Here is a 24,548-nt window from a genome sequence, read left to right as displayed (position 1 = left end):
TGGAGTTTTTCTGATGACGTCAGGCTCATCTTCTTTTCAATGGTCTGTAGGGGCAGTGAGTTAAATAAATTTGTATTTAGATTATTATCTCTGTTAGCCGATGGCGTTGTAATCTGCGTGCTGTTTCAAGGTCAGAATTTTACCGCCTTTTTGTTTACCTTCACACTTCTGCTACATGGCTGGGAATCTTGGCTGCTTAGCTGCAGGGCTCATGTTTGCACTGATTGTGTAGGACGGATCATCCATTTAAAAAGCAGTTCTTAAGTAATCAGTGGTGTTTGCCTCAATCTATCACTGAGGGAAGGATTTCTTTATAAGCAGACTTGCTGTGGTGGAGAGGATTCTGTGATATACACACGTGTTTTGTTTTATTTTTATATAAAATCATACTGATGAGTGCATCTCGACTAAACTAAGTGCTCACCTTGCAGGTGGTAAATGCTGAGAATGTCATCTCTAAAATCTCATGTTGTTTTCCTCATATCTGCTCTCTGTGGTGTAAAATATCACAGAAAGTAACATCAGCACTTTTTAATGTGCTAACATTGCGAAAGGGTCTTTCTAAACCCAAACCATAATTTTTTACTTATACCAACTAACTAGTTTTGATGCATCAGCCAACATCAAGTAGTTTTTATGCCTTAGCCAAAGAGCTGAGTTAGGTGGCGAGTTTGTTTATCCCCTTGTCTCTCTTATAGAAAGTTTAATGCACGTTATCCACGTTGTGAAGCTTGAAGGTGAGCATTTTTACTGTAGCCATCTTTGATTTTGAAACATCAAAAATTTACAAAGTGATTGCCACACTTTATCCAGTCAGACAACTCGTCTTCGTTGGTCGCTTGGGGTGGAAATGCACTTTTTTCCTATATAGCCTGAAGTTGACAAACATTGATGTTTGGCTCAAACACTGGATGAGTTCAGTGTTGCTGCAGCGATGGTGGGAGGCAGAAGAAGGGGACAGAGATACATTGTGCTGTTTCCACATTTTGTATGACCTCCAGCGCTGTTTTCAGCCCACTCAGCCATCTTGTACAAGTGGTGTCTTGTTCTCAAATGGCATTTTTCTTTTTCAGAAGAAAATATAGAGTGAGGCATCTCTCTGCCCAGTGTTTCCATAAGCGGTTGGGTGTCACTCTATTGTGGAATAGAATCTTCACTGTTTGTTTGCATGCCATGCATAACCACAGAGAGAAAGAGAGACACTCGCTAATATGGCGAGACTCCCAGATGGCCTGATTGCATTTGGAAAAACCCAAGGATTTTGGTTGATCAATGAACATTAATTGACGTTTTATAGACCGTGCGCATAGACACATGCAATCCTTTTACGCCACTGTCGTCATGGGTACCATATGGGTCACATGTGCTGGTGAAAGTTCTCAGTGGATCTATGGTTACAATCAACTTATGACAGTGCAACAGCTTGAGGTGGTTTTAAACAAATGCCATTTTAAGTGTTTATTTTATTTGCTTTTCAGTTAATTAGTTTACTGTTGCTTAATTGGGGGTTTGGTTGCTACATGTTACCATGTCTTAAATTAAATCTTATATTAATATAAAATATACCCTTCTCTTTTAGCTCAATAAATCAAAATGCATACTGTGTGTAAGCATTGTGTAAAATATCTTGTCTCTACTGTGAGCTTCACCTGCCATTCCTGTACACAGCAGAGCTTTTCACACATGCAAATACCAAGAGGGGAGAAAAGTTTAGGAGACGATGTAAGTGCGTGTCTCTGCAAATGCACAGTCACATTATGCTTCAATTTAGGGAAAAAAAACAAAAGAAAAGAATCAGTCGGGCAATCAGAGATCAGTGCTGATCAGTGTCGCTGTTCCACACACATTAATTTCAAAGTAGCACAGAATTCTCAGTACGAACCTGTGTACTTTCACTTATGCACAACTGTGTTGCAAGGTGTGACATAAAACCGCAACGAGGCAGATTCAGTTGATTTTGAATCTTGTAATAATAATTGTATGCAAAACATTGCCTTGCCTGGCCAGCTGTTGCCACTGGCGATCACTGATATTATTCGTTGGCACAACCCGAGTATGCTAGCTCGTCTTTGAGGCAGTGACGCAGCTACTAAAACAACAGATACTACAAGAGATGCCAAATAAACTTATTTAAACATTTATATATACTCTTCAGTGTTTTACTGTTTAATCTCACAACAAAATGAATCTTGTTCTCCAGCGATGACTTAACCTGGCTAGACCAAATTGCCTACATAACTGTTTGTCTGTGTCTGGCCCCTCCCCTCTATCATCTCATCATTTTTGTGTAGTCATTACCAAGAGATTACGCTTAAATGTGCGCAACTATGGAATTTTCTTCCATGGGGATGTGGTTGGAGCCACAACCACATTACCACTTCACCATGGTATTAAGAACTATACCGCAGGGCAGAGCACATTACAGAATTACCACCATTACAACTTTCTGTTGTATCTGAGAATCTTTCCATCCTCTTAATTATATTGTAACGAAAGCATTGGGAAACTGAAACAGTACAAACTTGAGATTGTTTTTTTTGTTGACACTTGACACTTAATGTTCCAGATGTTCCAGTAAAAACAAAACCAGACGCTGCGAAAGTGTGGGGTGGTGTAGCAGAAATAGATTCAAGGTAAAAAAGAAACAAAAGCCTGTAACTTGATCTTTAGCACAGTAAACACACACAGAGAGATCAGTGAAGAAAGATGTGGAAAAGAAGTGGAAAGGAAAAACCTCCTTTAGACTTGCTGTCTTGAGAGCTTGAAAAGAAGGCAACTGTGCTTCTTTAGGTCTGTTTTTTGAAACACCTTGGTCAAAAGCAAAACCCAAGAAAATGACGCCTCCACTGAAAAGTTCACCAGGGAACATACCAATGAAGACAAGTTACGATTCCTGTGCTGTTAGTAACAGGAATCGTAATCACCCCTTCTTTCCTCTAAAGAGAAAAAGAAAAGGATTGCACACATATAAATAAAACTCTTAAAACAGGCATTTATCCAAACCTTAATGCACAGCAAAGAATATCAGACATGAAAGACAAAACACCCAATGCAAGCTTAAAAAGTTTGTGCAGTGTAGTGCAGTGAGGAATACTTGGACCTCTGTACTCAAAGGAGAAACGGCACACATTCAAGGATGCTCTTCTTTGAGGGAAGAGTAAAGGAGGTCAACTGCATACACTGTGAATCACCACTTAAAGTGGAGCCCAGGAGTCCAGGTGGTTTAACCCCCACTCACATCTTGCCTAAGGTGCTGTCAATAGCTAACATTATAGTGGGCTGGGGCAATGTGTCACAGTGGTTTCGCCTGTCGGCCCCGGTGACGGGAATGACCCACATGTTTTTTCCACACCTTAACTCATGTGATGACTCATATAATCGTTAGTGGGTTAGTGACCCTCAGGGCTACCACCTATGGGACAGCCTCACTAGGGATTCATTACCTTTGGCTTTCCAACAGTTGTTTTAGAATTAATGAAGCGTCTTGGATGTGAAGCAAAATGTCTTGAAGACGTTCAGTTGCCTACTTTTTTACTCAGTGATAGCGATGAATTGTTAGTACATCTTGGTTAAAAAGCTTTTGCAGAGATCTTCACTCACACTCAGTGTTGAGTTTTGTGTAAATATTTTCTGCACATGTGTAAATATGAGAGCTTGATGCTGAATTATAAACATTTTGTTTGTTAATAATGTAGAGTTTGGACTGCAAGGCTTTCTTTGCACAAAAAAAACTAAAAACTAAATAAATTGTTGTTACAAATGACACCCAGACTTCCTGACTGAACAACAGTGTTGCTCATGTCCTGCACATATTGGACTATTGTATGCATAGAGAAATTGTTCACATGTGACTACAAGTATCAAAGTTGCCCACTTTTGTTAATGGCTGCAATTCTGGAAGTGAATTTCCAGTTCATTTTCTCTCTTTTTGTTTTTGTAATTTTTCATTCATATATTTATGCATAGAGACATACGTAGCCATTGAGTTGTTGTTTTGTTTTGCTTTTTTCCTCTGTCCCATCTGGCAGTGTAGCAATCAGAATTGTTGTCTGAAGGCGAAAAAAGGCCAACAGATTTGCTTTCGCAAGTAGAGCATTATGGCATTTGCTATAACTGTCTACTTGATAGTGATATTTTATTAGGATGTTTTTATGTTGGGTTATTAGAACCACGATGTACAAGACCGGCGGACGGAAAAGAGAAAAAAAAAGTATGTGAAGTTGGGGAGAAAGTTAACAGAAGGAGAGAACAATAAAGGAGAAGAGAGATGGAGAGAGAGAAAAAACACTGGGCGTCTGCTTCAACACCTGTTTAGAGAGGAAAAAAAAGAAAACAGCAGAGAAACCACAGCAACAGCCGACGTATGCAAAAATAACAGAGACAATGTTTGTGAAAAGCACACAGTACTAATAATACGAGATATTTTTAGAGGCAGCCCAAGATACTGTGTGTCTGTGCATACCTGTTTGTACACCTGTGTATGTGAGCGCTAATAGTGGGTGCGGGGAGCCACAGGCCCTCCTGTCAGCACCTAAAGCCGGCATGGATGAGACCTGGGCCCCAGACATCCAGAGCCCCCCCCCCCATGATGACCACTGCAGGGACAGTCACGGCACCCACTCAGAGAAGAGCAGAGGAGAGCTTTGGGGTCATGCAGCAGCAGCTGCCACAGTGCAGAATTGGATGCCGTACACACATTTACACTCCCCCATACACACTGTGTACTCCCAGGTCCAGGCACCAATACCCCCAGAGGGGCAATCAGCCCCCAGAACCCAGGAGATAGTCCCCTTCACTTTGAGGTGGAGACAAGCAGACCTCCCTGGTCCTTGCAGCAGAAGATAAATGGTAAATGGCCTGTATTTGTATAGCGCTTTAGTTAGTCCCTAAGGACCCCAAAGCGCTTTACACATCCAGTCATCCACCCATTCACACACTGGTGATGGCAAGCTACATTGTAGCCACAGCCACCCTGGGGCGCACTGACAGAGGCGAGGCTGCCGGACACTGGCGCCACCAGGCCCTCTGACCACCACCAGTAGGCAAGGGGTGAAGTGTCTTGCCCAAGGACACAACGACCGAGACTGTCCAAGCCGGGGCTCGGACCGGCAACCTTCCGATTACAGGGCAAACTCCCAACTCTTGAGCCACGATCGCCCCAGCAGTCCACCAGCCCGACCTGACAGCCAGTTCCTCCTCCCGGCCTCCATCCGCAGACGGCAAACACAGAATGGTGGTGTGAAGACGCCACTCCATCCACTCACATGTGTTGTTGATGCGTGCTGTTTTAAAGTGTATTTAAAACCTGCAAAAAGATGGTAAAAACCTGCCTGCCAGCTAAAGAGGTCCTTAGTTTCACCAATGTACCAAAGGCCACTGGGCCAGGGCCGGGCCCTAGTGCTTCTGAATGGTTTCAGAGTTTTATGAGTTGTGATTTAAAGAAAAGGTTGAATATTAAAATAAAGATCGTATTTTTTAGCCGTTAACCGTTTTAAGCCCATCGGAGCATGTGCTTTCCGATTTGCGTAACAATTTTTAAATCCCGGTAGAATTGCAACCAAATAAGCTAGCACCATCATTTTTTGGAGGAGTTGGAGGAAATTGGAGGATTTGTACTTACATTCATTCAACGTGTCCCAGGTCACAGTTTCCTTCCACTAATGCCTTTGCAATTTTTTTTTTTAAAAAAGTTGTTGTTGGCAACAGCAAAAAGATTGTTTCCAGAAACGCACTTTGCCGATCTGATCAGCTGTTTATACCACTTTCTACATTGGAATAAACATCAGTGTGAACTATCACATGTGTATCACATTCTTGCAAAAACCAGAAGTGATGTCATTTTTTGTGGGAAAATGTTGTAAATTGTGCACAATAATATTTATTTACATTTTTCCTGCTATTCATAAAAATTAGTGTATCTCAAAAATGAAACTATAAAGACACTCAAAATAAATTTCCTGTGTTTGGAAACTATTTTGTGCAACTTTTTTACATTTACAATTCTGAGGCATATACCTCTGAAATTTCTGTAACTAGAAAAATGTATAAAACACAAAAAAATTGTCAAGTTTTTTGTAGTTTATTGCACATTTTTACAATTTATGTAGTTACTATGGACTTAATGCATACATATTATTGAAATTTGGGATGTAATGGTTGTATTTATGTATAGCAACTTGAAATGCTCCAAAAATTGGCACTGCAGCATGTAAAAATACAAAGATAAGCTCTGGTGGGCTTTCTGTCTTGCAGTATTAATGGTAATGCTGAATCACTACTTTGTCAACCACCAAGTGTGGTTGACGACAATGGGGTGCCACAGCTATGCATAGTCTTGCTCTGGGCCTCCCTTATTGATCTGATATCAGCAAGTCTGATGCATCAGTGATCCTCTAGCCTGCCATCTCTGGTTTTGCAAACTTGCAGATGAAGGCAGAGCTCTGAGGCTCCTGTGGCTCCAAGACAAACGTCACCTCGCTTTGGAAAATCCATGAAGCAATTAACAGCTACTGTGGCTTGGCTCAGGCTAGTTGAAGTGCTCAGCTTTAATACACCAGGCTGCTGCCAAAAATGTCATGACTAGAGGGCTGTTACGTGCAGATTAACACTCTGCTGCGGTGCAGTTACCCACATCATCTCCATGCTTTATGCCTGAAGTCAGTGTGGCTCTGAGGATCATGTTATCCACTCATATTCTGGCTACAATATCAGTTCTTCACAGAACTGGCAGACTGGGGTTTTTTCCTATGGAAGTGTGATGATTTTTGACAAAAACCAGAGATTTTCACCCTTTTCTCAGTAATAAACAGAGCTGAAATTTCTTCAGTGAACTCACTCCTCTTTCTGTGATTTTAGTGCAGTCCAAAGCTGAATCGTTGTATTTGAAAGATCTTTCTTTCTACAGGATTTTGTCAGCTTAGCATTAGATTCAGCTTTTGTGTGAAAACAGAGGAAACCAATAAGGTTATTACTAAAATACTGACCACTCACTGAATGTTCAATTGATTTTTCCAGCTGTAGGTTTTCTATTACATAACAGATATGCAGGATAATTAGCTATATACTTTAAAAGATTAAATGTTACATATATTTCCAGTGATTCTGTCAGTTTGTACCTTTTCACTATCTGTTATTTAGCCTAATGTAGCAGAACAGTACAGTTGTGAAAATAAGTCCCATGGATGGAATTGTGGAGGTATTTAGAAATATTTTGAATTTGTAAATGAACAGAAATATATAACCAGATGTACAGCTGCCTGTGGCAAATGTAAATAAAGCTAACCTAGTCTCTTTGCAGACTCTTCAGAAATGACCTCTTATATTGCTCTTTGCATAATTGTCAGCTTGCTTACATTGTTGACAGCTCCTCCATGCATAATTTCTTCAGTTGCACAATGTTTCTGAGTTTCATGTGTGTATTGCTCATGTAGCTTTTCAGAGTGATTCATATGTGGGATTTTTGCTAGGTTGTTCCATAACCCATCATTTTGTCTGGTTGGGCTCTTCCTTATTAATTTGCTACTTAGGGTCATTATTCTGTTGAAACATCCTCAGTCCTGGACACATTGGCAGTCACTGGAAATCTTCAGCAAATGATGGTGGTTACAGCAGAATTATTCATTTCAAATTTTATGGAGATGTTTTCAATCCTCAGAGGTCTAAGTCAACCTCAGTGGTGACTGTAACGGTTCATACATTTTGAAAAATCAATTGCAGTCTTGTAGCATAGGGTTAGGAACTTTTATTTTTATATATTTTTGTATGATTTCCAAAATCATTGGACAAAGAAATAATTGTTGTAATTGACACACAGTAAAAAAATATATATTTACATTGTTTCCAGAAAAGGTTCTGCTTTTCTTCAAAGCTGATGATTCTGTGATGATGACTTGGTTCTCAAAGGGTTACATCCCTTGCTAGAATCAGATATCCACAAGCTTTTATCTGAAGGTCACAGAAAGCTTTTTATATATATATTTTCATCATGGGATACACTTCAATTGAAAAGAGATCACCAGACCTGAGATCAGAGGCTGAAATAACCCTTCTAAAGAGGGTCAGTGGAACCTCATCTGCTATCTGTTTCAATTTCTTGGATTTGAAAGTGTAAATAACTGTAGGGTTACATGCTGACATCGTGGTGTTGTGCTTGTGACTACACTTGTCAGTCTTGTCTTTTGGGAAGTTAATGTGTCATCAAGCTCATTACCTGGTGTTTGGTTTAATTTAGAGAAGATACCAGCCAAGACCCTTGTGTAATTCTTATTAAATTGGCTTCAAGTGGTAATACCTGAATCTAGGGAGACACTGCACTGATGTCACCTAATGACGTGAAATTCCTGCATTTGCACTTTTCCCAGTATGATCCTTCTGACATTCTTCTGTGAGAATCCTCATGTTGAGAGGCAGAGCACTGAAGAAAAATGTTGCCCTGGTGCGAAGTGGTATTTATTGTGCAACTTTCTTGAACGGCATTCCTTATCAGCTGGAAGGACGTCATTGTGGTCATGGCCAGCATTACTATTCCTGTTGAGGGGGTGTATGGTCAGACAGGTCTAACTCACAGCGGGTTGTGATAACAACCTATTCCGGCATTTTGTTTGCCTAACCTTCTCATCTTATGTTTGGGGAAAAACAGAAAAAAGACAAAGCTTGAGCTCTTAAACCTGTCATGGATCACTTAGAGTAACCAGAGCAGCCAAATGATTCTTTGCTTGATGAAAGACTGTTTAAATCTTTATAGCAGTGTTGAAGAGTTAATATGCAGTATGGTAGCACATTCTTATTCTGCCATCTAAATGTGGATGTTGTGGCTGGTAGAAGACAACAACAAGTGGTAAACCTAAAGTGAAGGCTTAAAAAAGTTCAGAACCTGCTTATGATGCAACACTTGGAATGTCCACCTTTTCCTGAAATGCGATGACTTTGGAGACAGCGGAGTGGAAAATGAGAGGGAGGATGAGAAAAGCAGACAGAAACAGAATGTGGAAACGCACAAGAATCTGAAACTGAGACGTAAATCATGCAATGTGTTTACCTTCAGCTGTAAACGTAGCCATGTTGCTTCACTGAGTGTACTGTTAGCAGAGCGCACATGACAACACTTCCACTAAATTAATGAAAGTGGCTCTCACTGAATGTGAGCGCAAAAGTGGACTTCTGTTCAATTTTTTAAATTTTTCACACAGTCCATTTTATTCAGGGAATTACTCCAACAGCTTTTATAGTTATAGTTTCTTATCAGATTCATTTTGATGGTAAGACAGACCATTTGAAAGTTCAGGCTGAGATAGATGGAGACAGACAGTGGATCAAAGAAACATGAAGTTCTCGCTAATGTTATTCAGTAAAATTTGCAAGTTTCCCCCAACAGTGCCAGAAATAATTTCATCTAGTTTCATTTAGTTACACTTCATCATAATGTGACAACAATGGAGTCTAAAAGCTTGCTGACAGGTTCGAGAGCACAACGTCCTTCATCTTACAAATTTGGGAACCGACCAGTCAAGATGAATAAGGAAGAGAGATGATGGATGAAGGCGGGAGAAAAGAGATGCGGAGAGATTGACAGTTAGATGATGGGGCTGCACTGTAAGCATTTCTCTCTGACAGTGCCAGAGCTGAAAGTGCAGTGATTGTTTAGTCTGAAGCTGAATGAACAAAAGCAGCGTGAATAGCTGGGGTTGATTCCCCCGACTTTATTGACAAAACCCTGCCAATTGTTTTAGCGTGTCAGCGCGCGCTTTCCACCAGCGTCATTGTAAAGGCAACTGAGATTGTTGTTGGGGGAAAAACAAACTGACCTTCACTGCTGTCACGCCAGCCCTGTGTGCCTGGAATTGGGTCAGGACTACCCACTTTGTGAAGGAACAGAGAGCAATCTTCACAGTGGGAACGTTATCCTACCCATCTGCACTCCAGAGTAACAACCAATATTTTGAAGAACTGAATGAAGAGAATAAGGAAACCATGCTTAAGAGTTTTGGCACTATGGCTGGTGGCTCACCAGACCTAAGTTTATGCCATGGTAAGCCTAGTGTAGGGTCAGGGTTAACACCTATGATGAATTAGACCTCATAGGATCGCAAAGAAAGAACTGTAAAGTCAGAAAGTTGACATGACTGGATATCTTTTTACATAGGTCTAAAACCATTACGTTAACTACAGTTTTATGAGAACAATGTTAATGGAGGTTTAGTTAGCCCACAGTAAGTGAACCGAAAGGTAAAACAGCAAAAACCAATGATGCGAGTGTCTAAACGAAAAGGTCTTCAAGTTAATGACCAGGAAGATAGTCAGGGATAGAGCACAGGACAAACTTGCAATAGTCCCTATGTGCTGATTTTCAATATGAAACTTGGGCTGGGGGTTGAGGAATGGAGGTCAAAGGGTGTGGGTTGACTCAGAAGTCCCACAAAACAGCAAAACCCACAGTGCATAGTTTGCCTCTTAATAACTTCTCTGGAACCTTAGACACTAAGTGGGGAGTTTCTAGTAGACAACCTCAGGGCTGATTCATAGCCCCCGCTATGTTGGGGTGGATAGCTAGAAATAATAGATAAGCACTTTGGACATGATGAAACTTTGCAGTGTACAGTTAGTAGTATACTGTGTGTGTGCGTGTACGTATGTGTACGTGTGTGGCTTTTATGTTGTCTTGCCCTGAGTTCACAGTTGAACTCGAATGCAAACTCTAAGACACTGATCACTTCATCATCATACGGTGTAAGGGTCTGTGTGGACGTCTGCTGCCTGCCAGTCTTTTTGTGGACTTAGGCATGTTGACACTACACTACAATGCACTAACGATAAACACGCTCTTCCAACTCACGTAAAGCAGACTTTCAAGACAGTTGAACAGAAATCTCCTCGTCTTTGTCCTTCTGATAACCGGACTTGAAGTTCTTGTTACTGTCTTAGCTCCAGATGCAGGACATATATAACTGTCTTATTTATTAGTAATTCACTGATAGTCCAGATTGACTCTTGACTGTGTTGTGTTGAAGATAGAAACTGTTACTAAACAATTTTTAGAAAGATTCTGTGTTCAGCAAGCAGCCCTGCCCTCATTTTAATCATTTTAAAAATCTTTTTTTTTTATCACCTTTGCTGCAGCCTGTTAAGTGAAAGCGTTTTCCCTCATCTATGCTGCCTAGTGTAAGTGTGAAATTATACCTTTTGTGAGCGTCTCGTTGGTCTGTAGTTGCTTTCATGCTGTTAAATGCATAAATTGCCCTTTTGGTTGGTGTGTTCAGTTTAGCAGCAGTGAGCAAATACATATGTGGTCTAATATACAGTCCAGATCAAAAGTTTAAGAGCACTGGAAAAATGGCAAAGAATCATATTTTGCATGGTTGAATCTTAACAAGGGTCCAAGTAGAACTTCAACATGCAAGAAGAAGAAATGGGAGTTAGACAAAACCTTTTTTAGAGCATGCTGTTTATTGAAAATAACGCTTAAACTGAAACAGAGTTGGAATATGTTCACAGTGTGAACATAATTATCACAGATCCTTTAAGGGCATGTTGCGAGCATGTGAATGGCATTTATATACTTTGCAACAACTGAATAACGGAGCCATAACCAGCTGCCTCTTTAGTGAGTTTGTCATCCTGATGATGAACTCCAGCTCCGCCATCATGGTCTACAGCTGGGAGGTCTAGTCCCTGCTCTGCAGCTTTGGAGAACATCATAGCAACGTCAGCCCTCCACCAACTCAGTGGAGCGGCTTTCTAAGATTTTGTGCCCTAAAGGTAATTTTATGCAGTCGAAGATGGTGGAGGTTTTGTACAAGCCTGCTTTAACTTGCCCCGACGTCGCCTAGAAAGACACTAGATGGAAAGAAGCAGTGTTAGCTGATTGGCCCTTTCAAGTCTCATTGGTGATGAGCCTAATTTCAAAAATACATTTAGCAAGACTGTCTACATTCCCAGAGTTTTTTATTTAACATTGCAGAGGCACAAAGTGATTATTTTCTCAACCTGTTTGTTGTGAAAATGAAGTAATAACTATAATAACTAATCCCAGGACAAAAAAAACATTATTTTGTAGAGGGTTCGCCCTAACTTTTCAGTCTCTGTTTTCCCAGCGGACATCTCCACGATGTGTGATGTGGATGTGTCATCAGAGCCCACCAGTCCTACCCTGTATGGTGAGTCTTCAGACAAATACTACCATGTGGAGCGATGGCAGAAGCTTCGCACGGCTGTCCGTAAACTGGAATTCTGGGAAAATTTCAGCGCTGAGCTTATCGGGAGTGGCTTCTTCTCCAAAGTCTATAAGGTATTTCTTCTGCCCCCTCCACCCATTCTGTTTTGCCTTGTCAGCCTGCAAATGCCATCAGACCCTGCTTTGTCCAAGCCACTAATTGGGACATTCTTGCCATTCTGTAATTGGCCCACCAGCTTCGGGGACCTTTGATTTTCTGTACTCAACCCCAGCTGAGATCTTACATAATTCTTCTGCTGGAACAGAGCTATTGGAAGAGCTATTTTTTTTTTTTATACATTTAGACTTTGCCCCTGATGAAATGAGTTCGAAAGAGGCCATGGGATTTGTGAGTGAGTCAAAGTCAGCACTTTGCCCAGAAAGAGTGTGCTCTCTGATTTTGGACTTTTGTTCCAGTTGAGTCAACTTAGAAAGCTAAGCTTGCTTGTGGTCAACCGTGTAAATCGTTAAAATAGCTCTCTGTGGCTTTGGACATGCCAATGATGGAGTAAGACTATTACAAAAAATTGAAAGTATAAAACATGCGTAAGCTTTGCTAATATAAAAACAAATAAAGATTAAAAAAGTCAATCACAGTACAGTTGTGATTGGTAAACTATCCATAGATGCCTTTTTTGTACCAAACAGTGAGCAAGTGTTTTAATAGTAGAAAATTGGGTATTTTAACATGACAGTCTATGGGGATTAACTCTCTTTTGGAGCCATCCTCAAGTGGCCATTAGAGGAACTGCAGTTTTTTGCACTTCTATATTTGCCTGATTCTTTTCAGCTGCTGGGAGTACTCAGGCTACGTTCACACTGCAGGCGAAAGCGCATCAAATCCGATTTTTTTGGACCCTATGCGACCCATATCTGATCATGGTATGACAGTGTGAACAGCACAAATCCAATATTTTCAAATCCGACCTGGGTCACTTTCGTATGTGGTACTGAATCCGATACATATCTGATGTTTTAGAAAGCGACTGCTGTTTGAATGGTCATGTCGCATTAAATCTGTCTTTTATGTCACTGACACAAGACAGACGCCAATTATCAGCACCAGAGAAGCGCCCGAGAAGACATCGTGAACACTTCCTGGCCATCCAGTGAAACTGTTGGGAAGACAACGTTGGAGAAACGTGAACATTTTATTTGTACTGTATAATCTGCAGATTCTGACAGAAATCTGCAACTATCCTTTGAAGCACCGCTCCTCTCTAAAACGGCAATAAGGATAATTATTAAGCCATATGAAAATAACAAAACAACTTTATAACTTAAAGCAAACTTTGGAAACGTAAAGTCCGAAACAAATCTTTATATTAAGGCCATCAGTCAAACAATACTGTTTGGTCTGGGTCTAAACAGAGCGCGTTGTGTCTGACGTCTTCTTTTGCGCATGCGGGCCGCTTTGAGGGTTCACACTAGAGTGTGTTTGCTGTCACATTTTATTTGTGGTGTGAACAAGCAGACAAAAAAATCTGATTTGATCAAAAAATCGGAATTTAGCATTAAGACCTGCAGTGTGAACATAGCCTTGGTTTACTCACTTTGATTTAGTTGTGCTACTGTCATTATCTACTGATGTGTTTGGTTTTATGTATTATCCTTTTTGCTGATGTGAACATGTTGGCAGCTGTGGATAAGTTATGCAGCGACAGCAGCTGTCACAGTATCCCCACTGTATCGCTTCTGGCCTCAGCATCTACAACCACCGCTTCTTCCACTCCTGCTAATGGCCACCACTATCCTTTAGGTGATGCACAGGACGAATCGAAAAGTGATGGTAGTGAAGATCTACAAAAACGATGTGGACCAAGACAGCATTGTACGAGAGATCAGCCTGCTGCAGAAGCTCTCGCACCCCAACATTGTCAGGTAACAGCCCCCCCGTATCACCTGCATGCTGTACTCCTAATCTAGTAGGCTCTGCTCTGCTCTGCTAAAAGCAAAAGAAAACGCTTGAGGATTTCCCTCCCAACACATGCAATCTCTCCTCTCTGTCTCACCAGGCTCTACACCCTCCCACTCATCACTCTTTTCTCCATCACAGCTTCACAGTCTGTAAATTGGGTAGCAGGATTGATGGCAGTTGTAGTTATTGTGTAATGGCAATACCTTTACACATATTTATATTTAGTAGTACTAAACAGTTTTAAAGGGTTCACAGTGTTATGGTAATTTTGTTGACAATTACTGAAAAAATGGACTCCAGGGCATCGTGTACAATAAACAAAGGCAGGCAAATATACAACGCATCCATATATGCACAAAATCCGAATATCTGTTTTCTCATCAGGAATATTTGTCAAAATGCACACCCACTCATCACTGTTATATAATAACCTTCATATGGTACCAGTTAAGTATTAATGTGATGCTTTTTTCCCCCTTGGGATTTCAAAATAAACAAACACAAGTATCCATTTTGCAAAAGTGAGGTAGGTTTGATGGGCTCTCTTTGGCTGCAGATTGCCAAATTAACAGTTGTACATTAGATGAGCTGGAAGATGTCCTGGATTTGTTCACAGCTTTAACAGTGATTTTATTTCTGAGTGGCCAAAAACAACCCGGCAATTCTAGCTGGCAAACTTTGAGAAGAAGTCTGCTGTTTTTCTTTTGCTTATGGTCGTATAAAAAATGATGCTGGTGCATGGCAGTTGAAAGATACACAGAGCAGGGATTGTGAGCATAGTAGCAGAACTAAATATAATTGGTACATGTGATCTGAACTAACAAGACGACGAGAGAAAAATCACTTGTAGTCATTTAACTAGCTGTTTCTGAATATAAACTACTTCACTTGGATGTTGGTAGTTTGGTAGCATGGCGTGTAGCCTTATGTGTGTAAATGAGACCCTGGTGCTTTTATCTGCAGCAGTGACATAAGGTGCAAAGCCAGGCAGACTTAATGTTTGCCTAAGCAATCACACTTGCCATTTAGCAAGGTCAAAGTGGTAAGGTTATCAAAGAGTAGCTCATTATCGTACAGCCAGCTGTGATGAAAGCAGTACCTTGCACGCAACGATCTGTGTAAGCTAAAGTCAAAAAGATATACGAGTGATATTTCTTGGAGTTATCAAAGACGTCGACCGTTTGTGTGAATCAATTAATAAACAAGGCTTTATTTTAATTGTTCCTAAATTTATTATGTAAGTTCAGTTAAGTTCATTTAAGGTCACTTTACAGATGGGCAGGACTGATCATGTACAAGCTGCCTAGTTCCTCCTAATGTTATAATTTTATTATTAGCCATAGCTGGTAATAGACTTCTTACATGGCTTAATGGCTCATAGTTAAACAGTTAACATTTGTGCCTCCAGATTAACATTTATGACTGTTTAATACTTCAATGTTGTCGATACAGGAGCTTTACTGACCTTGTGAAATTAATTGAAGTGTACTGTGTGCCTGTCTGTCTGTAGCTCTGCTGTTTGAAGTTGTGTGAAGGTGGCACTGTTGGTATCAGTATTGTTGCAAATGAGATTATCTACTCTACCTTACTATATACACTATCAAATCCATAAAGGAAAGGATACGTCTTTCTTTATTTTCCTATTGATACCATGTTTTTTTGTGTTTTCATCGAATTTGGTAACAGTTTTGGCTACAAACAAGATTCTGAAAATTTACCACCAAAAATCTTCTTGTAATGTAGACATTGTTCCCTCTGGTTTGAGTGGCATTTCCATAAACTTCCATACACTTTATTTCAATAACAAGACAAACAATTGATTAAAACAGCTCTGCTTATTCCAGGTATTTGGGAATCTGTGTGAAAGAAGACAAACTCTATCCAATCTTAGAGGTGAGTTCCACTCGTTTTTTTGCCTATTGTGAGTCATTGTTAAGGCGTATACCTGCAGGCTGGCTCTGTTAACACAACAAATAACACTGATATGAACTGAGAGTGATAATGAAATGGTGAAAGAGTTCATAGGTAACCAAACTGGGTTTGCTGCTATCACGCTGACAAATTATATCTCCTCAGTTTCTTGTTTCAAGAAGAATGTTTTATTGATTAAAAAAAATCTTTTCATTTTAGAATGAATACCCATTTATTTTTATGGGATTTTTTTTTACTACTACATTTTATAGTATGCCATTGTTCTACACAGATAACAGGGCGGTGAAAGCAACAAAAGCCATGTACTGTCACAGTAATCTAAGAATTATTTTAAATGCTTGAAGACACAGTATCTATGTGGGCAACAATGTATGATAGCATGTTTTTATAACAAGTCTTCTTGACTGTTTAGAAAAGTTGGACCTCGCCACTGTTCTACACGTAGCTTTAGTGACAACTGCCTCGAGCTTTCCATCGTGTTTATTTTTTAAATAATATTTGAATAATTTGATATTTTGGTAAGGGCTGTAATGCCATCACTTGCTAGCTAGCTTAGTTAGCAAGTTCATCTGCTATTCCCTGTAATATTATAGGTGATGTAAAATGTGACTAGCAAACAACAAAAATAGGCTTAAAAATAATTTAGCTTACAAAATAGAAGTAGTGGCTTCAGTGTTTGTGTCTTTTTTTCTTGATATAATTTACGTTGTTATACTCATTAAATTTTATATTTAATTACATTCATATAAATTGATAAGGACCAAAGCAAATTTTTGTATCAAACTTTATTTTCTGACCATTTTAACTTTTTAGCACGTCCAAATTTGCTTTCTCCCTTTCTTCTTATTTTACAGCTCAATACCTCCCCAAAATAAGTTTTAAATTTATTGTTAAAATTTTTATTAGAATAAAAAATGATTAAATAGAAAAAAGTAAATTAAAAATGTGCTGCATAACAAGAAAACTTCCTTTTTACATTGTCAAGTCTAGTCAAGTCAAGAAAGCCTTTATTTGTCACATGCAAGTTGCCCTGCAGCGAAATGGGACACCCCCCCACCCCCCCGAACCTTACATACACAACACAGACATCACATGGGGAGACAGGTCGGAGACCGGTAGTATTATGGAAAAACACTGAAATGTACAATACAATGGGCAAGACGAGGAGGGGGAAAAAAGAGACCTCTACTCATGCTGGGCTCCTATGGGGGGACTGCATGAGAACAGAAAACAAAAAAAAACTCCTCTGCACAAAGAGCACATAAATGTCAGAAGAAAAGTTAAAGATAAGTCTTCATGTATTTCCTGGATGTTTCAGTATGTAAACGGTGGCTGTCTGGAAGAGCTTCTGGCCAGGAAAGACGTTCCCTTGTGCTGGAGAGAGAAGGTGGACTTGGCCTGTGATATAAGCAGAGGAATGATCTACCTGCATTACAAAAACATTTATCACAGAGACCTCAATTCTAAGGTGAGGCACACAATTAAACTGATTTGCTTTGATTTGGATTGATTTGTTTGTTTTTGTGTTTGTTCATATTTTAACTGCACTTTTTTTTGCTCAGGTTAAATAATTTTCAGTCCAGAACAGAAACCTGTGATCTCCTAGTTTCAGTTAAATGAGCACACCCTGACATCCTTTCTAGGCCGCTCTGTAACAATCACGAGTCCTTGCTGAGAAGCTGGTGTGTAGGTATGCTTGTGTGCGTAGGTGCTGTCCCTCCTCCAGTTGCCAGGCTTCCCTGAAGAAGCAGTCAGTAATGCGGAGTCACAACATGATGACAGTCATTATTATCATGTAAAGCGGTTGTTGCTATGTAAGTGCTGTTGCTGCATGTATAACTGCTGCTGGGACTCCCCCACCCTTACCGCACGCATGTTACCCTGAGGCTACTCTTTTGGCTCTGTCCTTGTGCAGTTTTTTTTCAGGCTTTGTTGGATTTATGTCACAGAAACCTGATGGATGCATCCATGATGTTGGATCAACGTGGGAGAATTACAGGCTAGGCACCACTGCTAACAGACCAATAGAGTAGCAGAAATCTTGAAACAGATGTTTAATGTCAAAAGTGATGATGAAAATGGTTAAACTCTTTTTTTAATAAGCATTTCAGATGAACGATATTAGAGCAGATTATCTGTCATAGATGATTAAACAGCATAAACAACATATTATACTCAAATAAGTCATTTAAAAAAGTATTGCTGTATAAAATATCACAGGGTCATAAATGAGTCCACTTAAGGTCAAGCTTAGGGTTACTCGAGGATTTCTGTGCAGTGTCTAATATGATGTTTGTGAGTCTGCTTTTATGTATCTTATACTGAGTGAGATGAGCTTTATGTTGCATTTAATTTGTAATGGCTTTGGAGATTTAAGTTAGAAGACATTAAGATGACTGCTTTAGCAGTTACCCTTAAGTGAATCCTTAGTATTGAAATGATCTGAGATATTTAGACCCTGTGTTGAATGTAAATAAACACAGAATGCAATGAGAAAATGTACCATTTCAGGAAAAATATTATTCATTTTGAATTCACTGGCAGCAGGACATCTCAAAAAAAGCTGAGCTGACCCCACTGCAGTCCAGACCTTTCACCATCACAAAACATCAAAATATGACGAAAACAATGCAAGACTGTTGAGAATCCTCTGTCAGACACGAATTGGACATCATTCCTCTCCCATAAGTCCATCAGCTGGTCTCTACAAATCCCAGACATTTACAGATTGGTGTTAAAAGAAAAACAGCTACACAGAAGTACCCACAGCCACGTGCCAACTTTTTTTTTAGACGTGTCATGAAATGAAAAATGAGCAGATGGTTTTCTAAAATTTTAAATATTTTATGCTTTTCATCTTCAGTTAAGAGTAAAATATGGGTTTATGAAATTTTCAAATCATTGCATTCTCTTTTTTACATTTCATGCAGCGTCCAGACATTTTCAGAATTGGTTTTGTATTTTGTAGGCTTCCTGCTTTTTGCCCCATGAATGAAATGACCAGATAGGTGTGAGTTACCTGAAAATGCTAATATATTGAGACGCATTGACAGTCATTTTGTTCTATTTCAAGCCAGTGGTGATACAGTTGTTGGGTGCTTAATTCCACTGCCAATACCAACATTCAGTTCAGGTGGGAATTTAAAGTAAGAAAGGCCCCGAAGTCACGTCAGATGACTTAGCTAATAGTTACTTGTAATTATTAATCTAATTAACAAGTAATTTCATTACTAACATATTAATAAATAAATATAATTATTTAAGTCTGAGATTAAATCAGAGAACTGTATGTGTGAGCTCTGAGCTGCTAGCATTAAAATAAGAAAAAAGTGTTTAGTAAGGTTATACTTCACATGAGAACTCTGTGCTGGCCACTAGAAAGACTGCAAGTTCATGGCAGTTTTGTGTACACTTTACAGACCAGGAAGTTCAGTTTATCTCTGTGTCTGAGTAATTTTTCCTTATGATTTGTTGACAACTTCCAAATTAAAAAATATCCACAAATATTTATGATATAAAACGCATGTCGTTCAGCTTTATCTCAACTTAGGACGCCTGGTTTGTGGTGAAAGAAGGATTTATTGAAATTAAGTTGCCAACTTGACAAATCCACTTAGGTTGGTAGATGTGTGCAGTTTGTGATGTCAGTGCTTCAGGATGTCCAAAAGCCCAGTTGCCTCCCAGATCCCCTGAACTAATCCACTCTTTGTTAAAGTGTCTGTGAAAGTTAAACTTGAATGAAAATTTGAGCTTTTTGAGTAGTTAGTCAGGTTCTTGCGTTACTGGGGATTTTCGACTTTAGTTCCCCAAACTGTTGCCTTGCTTGGCAGAGAGGTAAGGGGTTGTGGCTAAATTTAGAGCTGGAGTCTGGGACTGAAGTAGTTTTCCTTCACGTAATGTCACGTAATGACAGGCTGCTGGATGGAAATAGCTTCATGTGCAGTGGGAGCCAAATGGCAACTATGTCACTTCCACACACGCCCAGCAAATCTTAAAAACAGAAGAAAATGGGTTTACATACATGCAGAGCAATGCATCAACGTTATACCTTTACATTGCAGACCTGCTGTTATTATGCAACAACAGCTCTGAGCTGCTCTCCCACTTCCTGCCTCTGATCACACTTTCTGCCCTCAGCTTCTAAACTCAAGTCTAGCAGGGTTTGTCTTTTTCCACAGTTTGCTGGTCTTATTAACATCTAAATATGAAGGAACCAGTCAGTATGATGGAGGCTGGCCTTTGGCACACTGAATCTCTGGTCGGTCAGTTATTTAGTCGGCTGAAAAGGTGCTGCCAGCAGATCCTTTTGAATCTATTGACAAGTGAAGAGACTGTTTGTGACTGTGTGGCAGTGATTCCAGGAAACACATGCATTACATACAATAGAAGCCCAAACAAAGACTAAAGACGGTGGAAAAAACAAGTGGTTGATGGTCCTGGTTGTTCAGCCTTACACTGCCCTCTGCTGGGATAAACATCCCATTGCAGTCCTGCTCCTCAGTGTCCTCCTCGTGTATCTGTAGAACTGCCTGATCCGGGTGACGTCTCGGGGACGAGAGGCTCTGGTGACAGACTTCGGCCTGGCCAGGGAGGTGGTGGAGCTGCCAGTAAAAGACACCGGCAGGAAACTCTCTCTGGTGGGCTCGGCTTTCTGGATGGCCCCCGAAATGCTCCGAGGAGAGCCGTATGACCGCAAGGTAACAGTCCTGTTTCTCGTATCAGCATGTGTTACACACAAGAAGTATTTTTGCTGTTTTTTAGCATTACATTTTTTTCTTATATGTCAGACAGTGTATTTATTAAGATGATACAATAAAGTAATGCAGCAGATTGTGGGAAGCTGCATCTTTAATGTAAAATGGCAAAAGTCAGATTTATTTAGTTTATTCTTTGAAGTATTTTCTGATATGTTTTTTATGTTCTAAGAGGAAGACAAAAAAAAAACAATATGTTTGATGTTTGACTTATTCCAGGTGGATGTTTTCTCCTTTGGTATTGTGCTCTGTGAAATCCTGGCCAGGATCCCTGCTGACCCTGAAATACTCCCGAGAACACAGGTAGAGCTCACTGTACCACAGCAGAGGCCGTGTGCTGCTGACGTGTAATGTGAATATTCACATGTGAGAGTTAGCTATTGCCCACTTTTACTAGTTAACTAGTTAAAAATATGTCTAAACAACCCTGAGACTTGCTGAAAAAGTAGAAGAATGGAATGTCTCCAATTTAAAATGTTGATGGAGTGGATGTGAGGCTATCTGCTCACTGCTAACCATGGAGCTAATGTATTTAAAAAGAGTGTGTTAAATTAAACCAGTGATTGTGTCATCACAATCACTGCCCACAGCGCCTCCTGGAGTTGGCAGCCAGCTGTTGTATGGTATGTGTGTCATCACAATCACTGGTCGATGCATTTAAGTTAGCTCAAACATGGTCCATGACTCGTGACTCGTGGGCTTACCGACTTTATGTGACTGGAAGTGTGGTTGTGACAGTGACGTCTTTTAAAGCTGATGATTGGCTGAGCAGTGTAGTGCTTGGGGTTTGTGATTAACTCAAGAAAGATACAAACTGATGTAATTTTAGCACGACTTAGCTGACAGAACATTTTTGTATGCGCAGTGAAATATTTCTTGTTATGACACATGGACTGTTGATGTTGATGTGTTTCAGGACTACGGGCTGGATGTGAAAGCTTTCAGGGAACTGGTGACAGACTGCCCACAGCGCCTCCTGGAGTTGGCAGCCAGCTGTTGTATGGTATGTGGCTCAGAGGAGATGGAAGACCTGAAAATGCTTGAAGTAAAAGTCATAATATACATTTATACTTTGAAATATTTTGTATGTTTTTCAAGTCATAAAAGGACGTCTTGCTTCAGGAGACTTTGCTTTATTTTGACTCAAAATAAATTCAAATTGAGGAGCTGATGACAAATTGTGGATTTTCTGTTCCTGTTGTTTCCCTATGTGCTATATTTCCATTTATTCCACAAGTTTGGAACATTTTTGCGGCACTTCAGTTTTCTGCCGTTTCTAGTGGGGACTGAGCTTAAGAAAGCAGTGTTTCCAGCAGGTAGAATGTACTTTGGCAGGCTGCGTGATCCTCCACACTTCGGGAGTTCAGCTGCTGCCAGCAAGCTTAGTTCCAGCTATTCTGTCTCATGATTTTGTCTCAGGAGCCAGGTTGCTGTGCTCTCTATCACTTCGCTGGCAAGCTTGATTTTGTTAGCAGGCTTTTACAACTCTCACTGGTTTGGGAATGAGATTATTCCTGTTGATCAATTTGTTGTCAGTGTGGACAGCCAGGTGCTCGTACTCCTCCACCACATCCACTTCCTGCCCCAGCACAGACACCACTCATTCAGCCATCCTCTTTCTTTTGAAGCAGGCGATTCCTCCCTGATGACTCCAAAAAGTCATCCTTTTTGTACTCCTCCTGCCCATCATCTATACATCCACCTGCTGCAGACACTTTACATTATTTCAGTTGGTCACATGACCTGCAGACAGCAAAGTCCTCTGTGAAGCTCCTGTAAATCAGAGAGAGTACAGAGGGTTACACTGTGGGTCAGAGTAGCAGCAGGCAGCACCAGCACAAGGCAGCAGGTCTGGTCAAACTCTCCAGCTGTCTCCTAACTGGGCCAAAAGTCACAGCTAAGCATGTAAGGGACCTGATGCACAGAGGTTACTTGGTGGGAAGACAAAATCATTGAAGGTAGTGAGTATGCGTGGAGGCTGTGGTGTGTGGTGCTGGAGGCAGCAGAGGGCTGAAACTCGACATGTTAAAGAAACTTTCAGCTCATTTGCTGCCTCCAGGCTGCACCCTGGCTGTCTGTAACCAGTGATTTCTTCTGTCCACTTATTTTGCTCTGCTCGAGTTTGCCCTCCATTCTCTTCTTTTAGGAAACCTTGTGATCGCTACAACAATCACATCAGCAAAAAGCCTCCAAGTGTCAGACATGACAGTTCTTAATACTAAGCTGTGAATAGTAGGGCCTCTGTACTTTCCACCAAGGTTTTCTTATAAGTTGTGAAACTCACCTGTTTTTCTTAATTTCCTCTCTCCCAATCTAAGGTGGAGTCCTTCCGACGGCCAGCATTCACAGAGCTGTTGGATGATTTAGGAGAGGTTGCTGAGACCCTGGAACTTCCTCCCAAATCTGACGTGGATACGAGCTGAGCAGCGGATCAGGGAAGCCCGCCTACCCAGCATTAGGACCGCAGACTGTGGGGTTACTATTGCTCACTGTCTGGACAGGAAGCAGGACAGATGTGAATTAAAAAAATAAAAATTTAAAAAAAATATGGAAGTTTTTGTGGCATCAACTCTTCTCCTCTGAGGTGCTGCAGACATTCAGATCTAGATGTTTCTTCAGGGCGGTGGATGCTCCCGACTTGCCATGGACACTTTGATTTGACCCAGCAGTGTTCACATGATTATTAGTTCAACTTGTACTGTTTTTGGTCTTGACTAAAAGGGCCCTCTCCTCCCACTCGACTCCTTCTGGTGTTTGTGATTTGTCTGTAACCGACGGCGCAGACCAAATCAGGCCTGTTGATATATTTTCCTTTTCTGTCTACTCTGCCTTTGTCGTTCCAGTAGGAAATGAGAAAGCTCTGCTCTCTATTAGGCTTTCAATAGTGACATAACTTCATACACAACGGGGATCAAAATAAGCCGTGGAAACATGATTTTAGGTTTGATTTTGAGAGTTGGTTTCATGTTAACAATTTATAGGCACGCTTACGAGTCAGTATGAGTCTAAGATATTTATTTTCATGAAATAGTTCTTTTTATCGTATACCGAAAACTTCAAACATATCCCCTTTTTCTAGCAACAAGACTTTTTTTAAGCTTGTGGATTGTCAGGTGATTTTACAAAACAAAAAAATCCTATTTTGTTGTTATTTTGTGCAGTTACTCTGAGCTGAATGTGTGTATGTAAATAGTCAAGCTTTGCTCATTTTATTTTTTAAATCTAGCACCTTTTATGGGGTTTGACAGGGTCCATAATCTTTTCAGTTTAATCTGTTCTGGTTTTGTGTGTGGTCTCAAAAACTTTTAGGCAGCTACATTACCAACTCCTTTGGTTTCTTATCCTTTAAAAAAATATATTTTCTGCCTTTTTTGACGAAAAATAAAACTTTTATTTCTTGTTTAGCAGTATAGCTTTCTAGATTTGAAAGTATAAATATTCATCTGCTTTCAGAAGTTTCTGATTGATCCTTCCAGTATGGGAAACAAATGGAACCATTTTCATTTGAACTACTTAAATAAACATGGAAAATAAACATTACTTGTGTCTTGTGGTCCCTCTCATTTGCTCTGCCTCTCTGTGTATGTACATGAAGCAATGCCTTTATTAAAGGGAGATTTTTGCCTGTCCCGTTTGGCTCTTTTGCCATCAGAATTATTGTCTAAAGGCGAAGAAAGATGCCCAACGGATTTACTTTACCAAATGCTTCATTTGATTCACCTTTTATTATTTATTT

General features: G+C 40.2%; 1 protein-coding gene across 2 annotated transcripts in view; it reads left to right on the top strand.

Moving 5' to 3' along the window:
* zgc:162952 (PKc_LIMK_like_unk domain-containing protein) overlaps positions 1 to 24,341 on the top strand; it is a 28,682-nt gene extending 4,341 nt beyond the window's left edge. For both annotated transcript variants that reach the window (XM_087848974.1, XM_087848973.1), the window contains 8 exons: positions 12,090 to 12,283; positions 13,968 to 14,089; positions 15,971 to 16,019; positions 17,377 to 17,526; positions 20,582 to 20,755; positions 21,032 to 21,115; positions 21,729 to 21,815; positions 23,131 to 24,341. In XM_087848974.1, the coding sequence (XP_087705100.1) occupies positions 12,090 to 12,283; positions 13,968 to 14,089; positions 15,971 to 16,019; positions 17,377 to 17,526; positions 20,582 to 20,755; positions 21,032 to 21,115; positions 21,729 to 21,815; positions 23,131 to 23,235 (965 nt within the window). In that variant the 3' untranslated portion in view covers positions 23,236 to 24,341. The remainder of the gene's footprint in view (positions 1 to 12,089; positions 12,284 to 13,967; positions 14,090 to 15,970; positions 16,020 to 17,376; positions 17,527 to 20,581; positions 20,756 to 21,031; positions 21,116 to 21,728; positions 21,816 to 23,130) is intronic.
* Positions 24,342 to 24,548: the final 207 nt, after the last annotated feature.

Source organism: Neolamprologus brichardi, chromosome 12, assembly GCF_056152115.1.
Source record: "Neolamprologus brichardi isolate AB-2024 chromosome 12, ASM5615211v1, whole genome shotgun sequence".
NCBI lineage: Eukaryota > Metazoa > Chordata > Actinopteri > Cichliformes > Cichlidae > Neolamprologus > Neolamprologus brichardi.
This window is presented reverse-complemented; position numbering and strand designations above follow the sequence as displayed.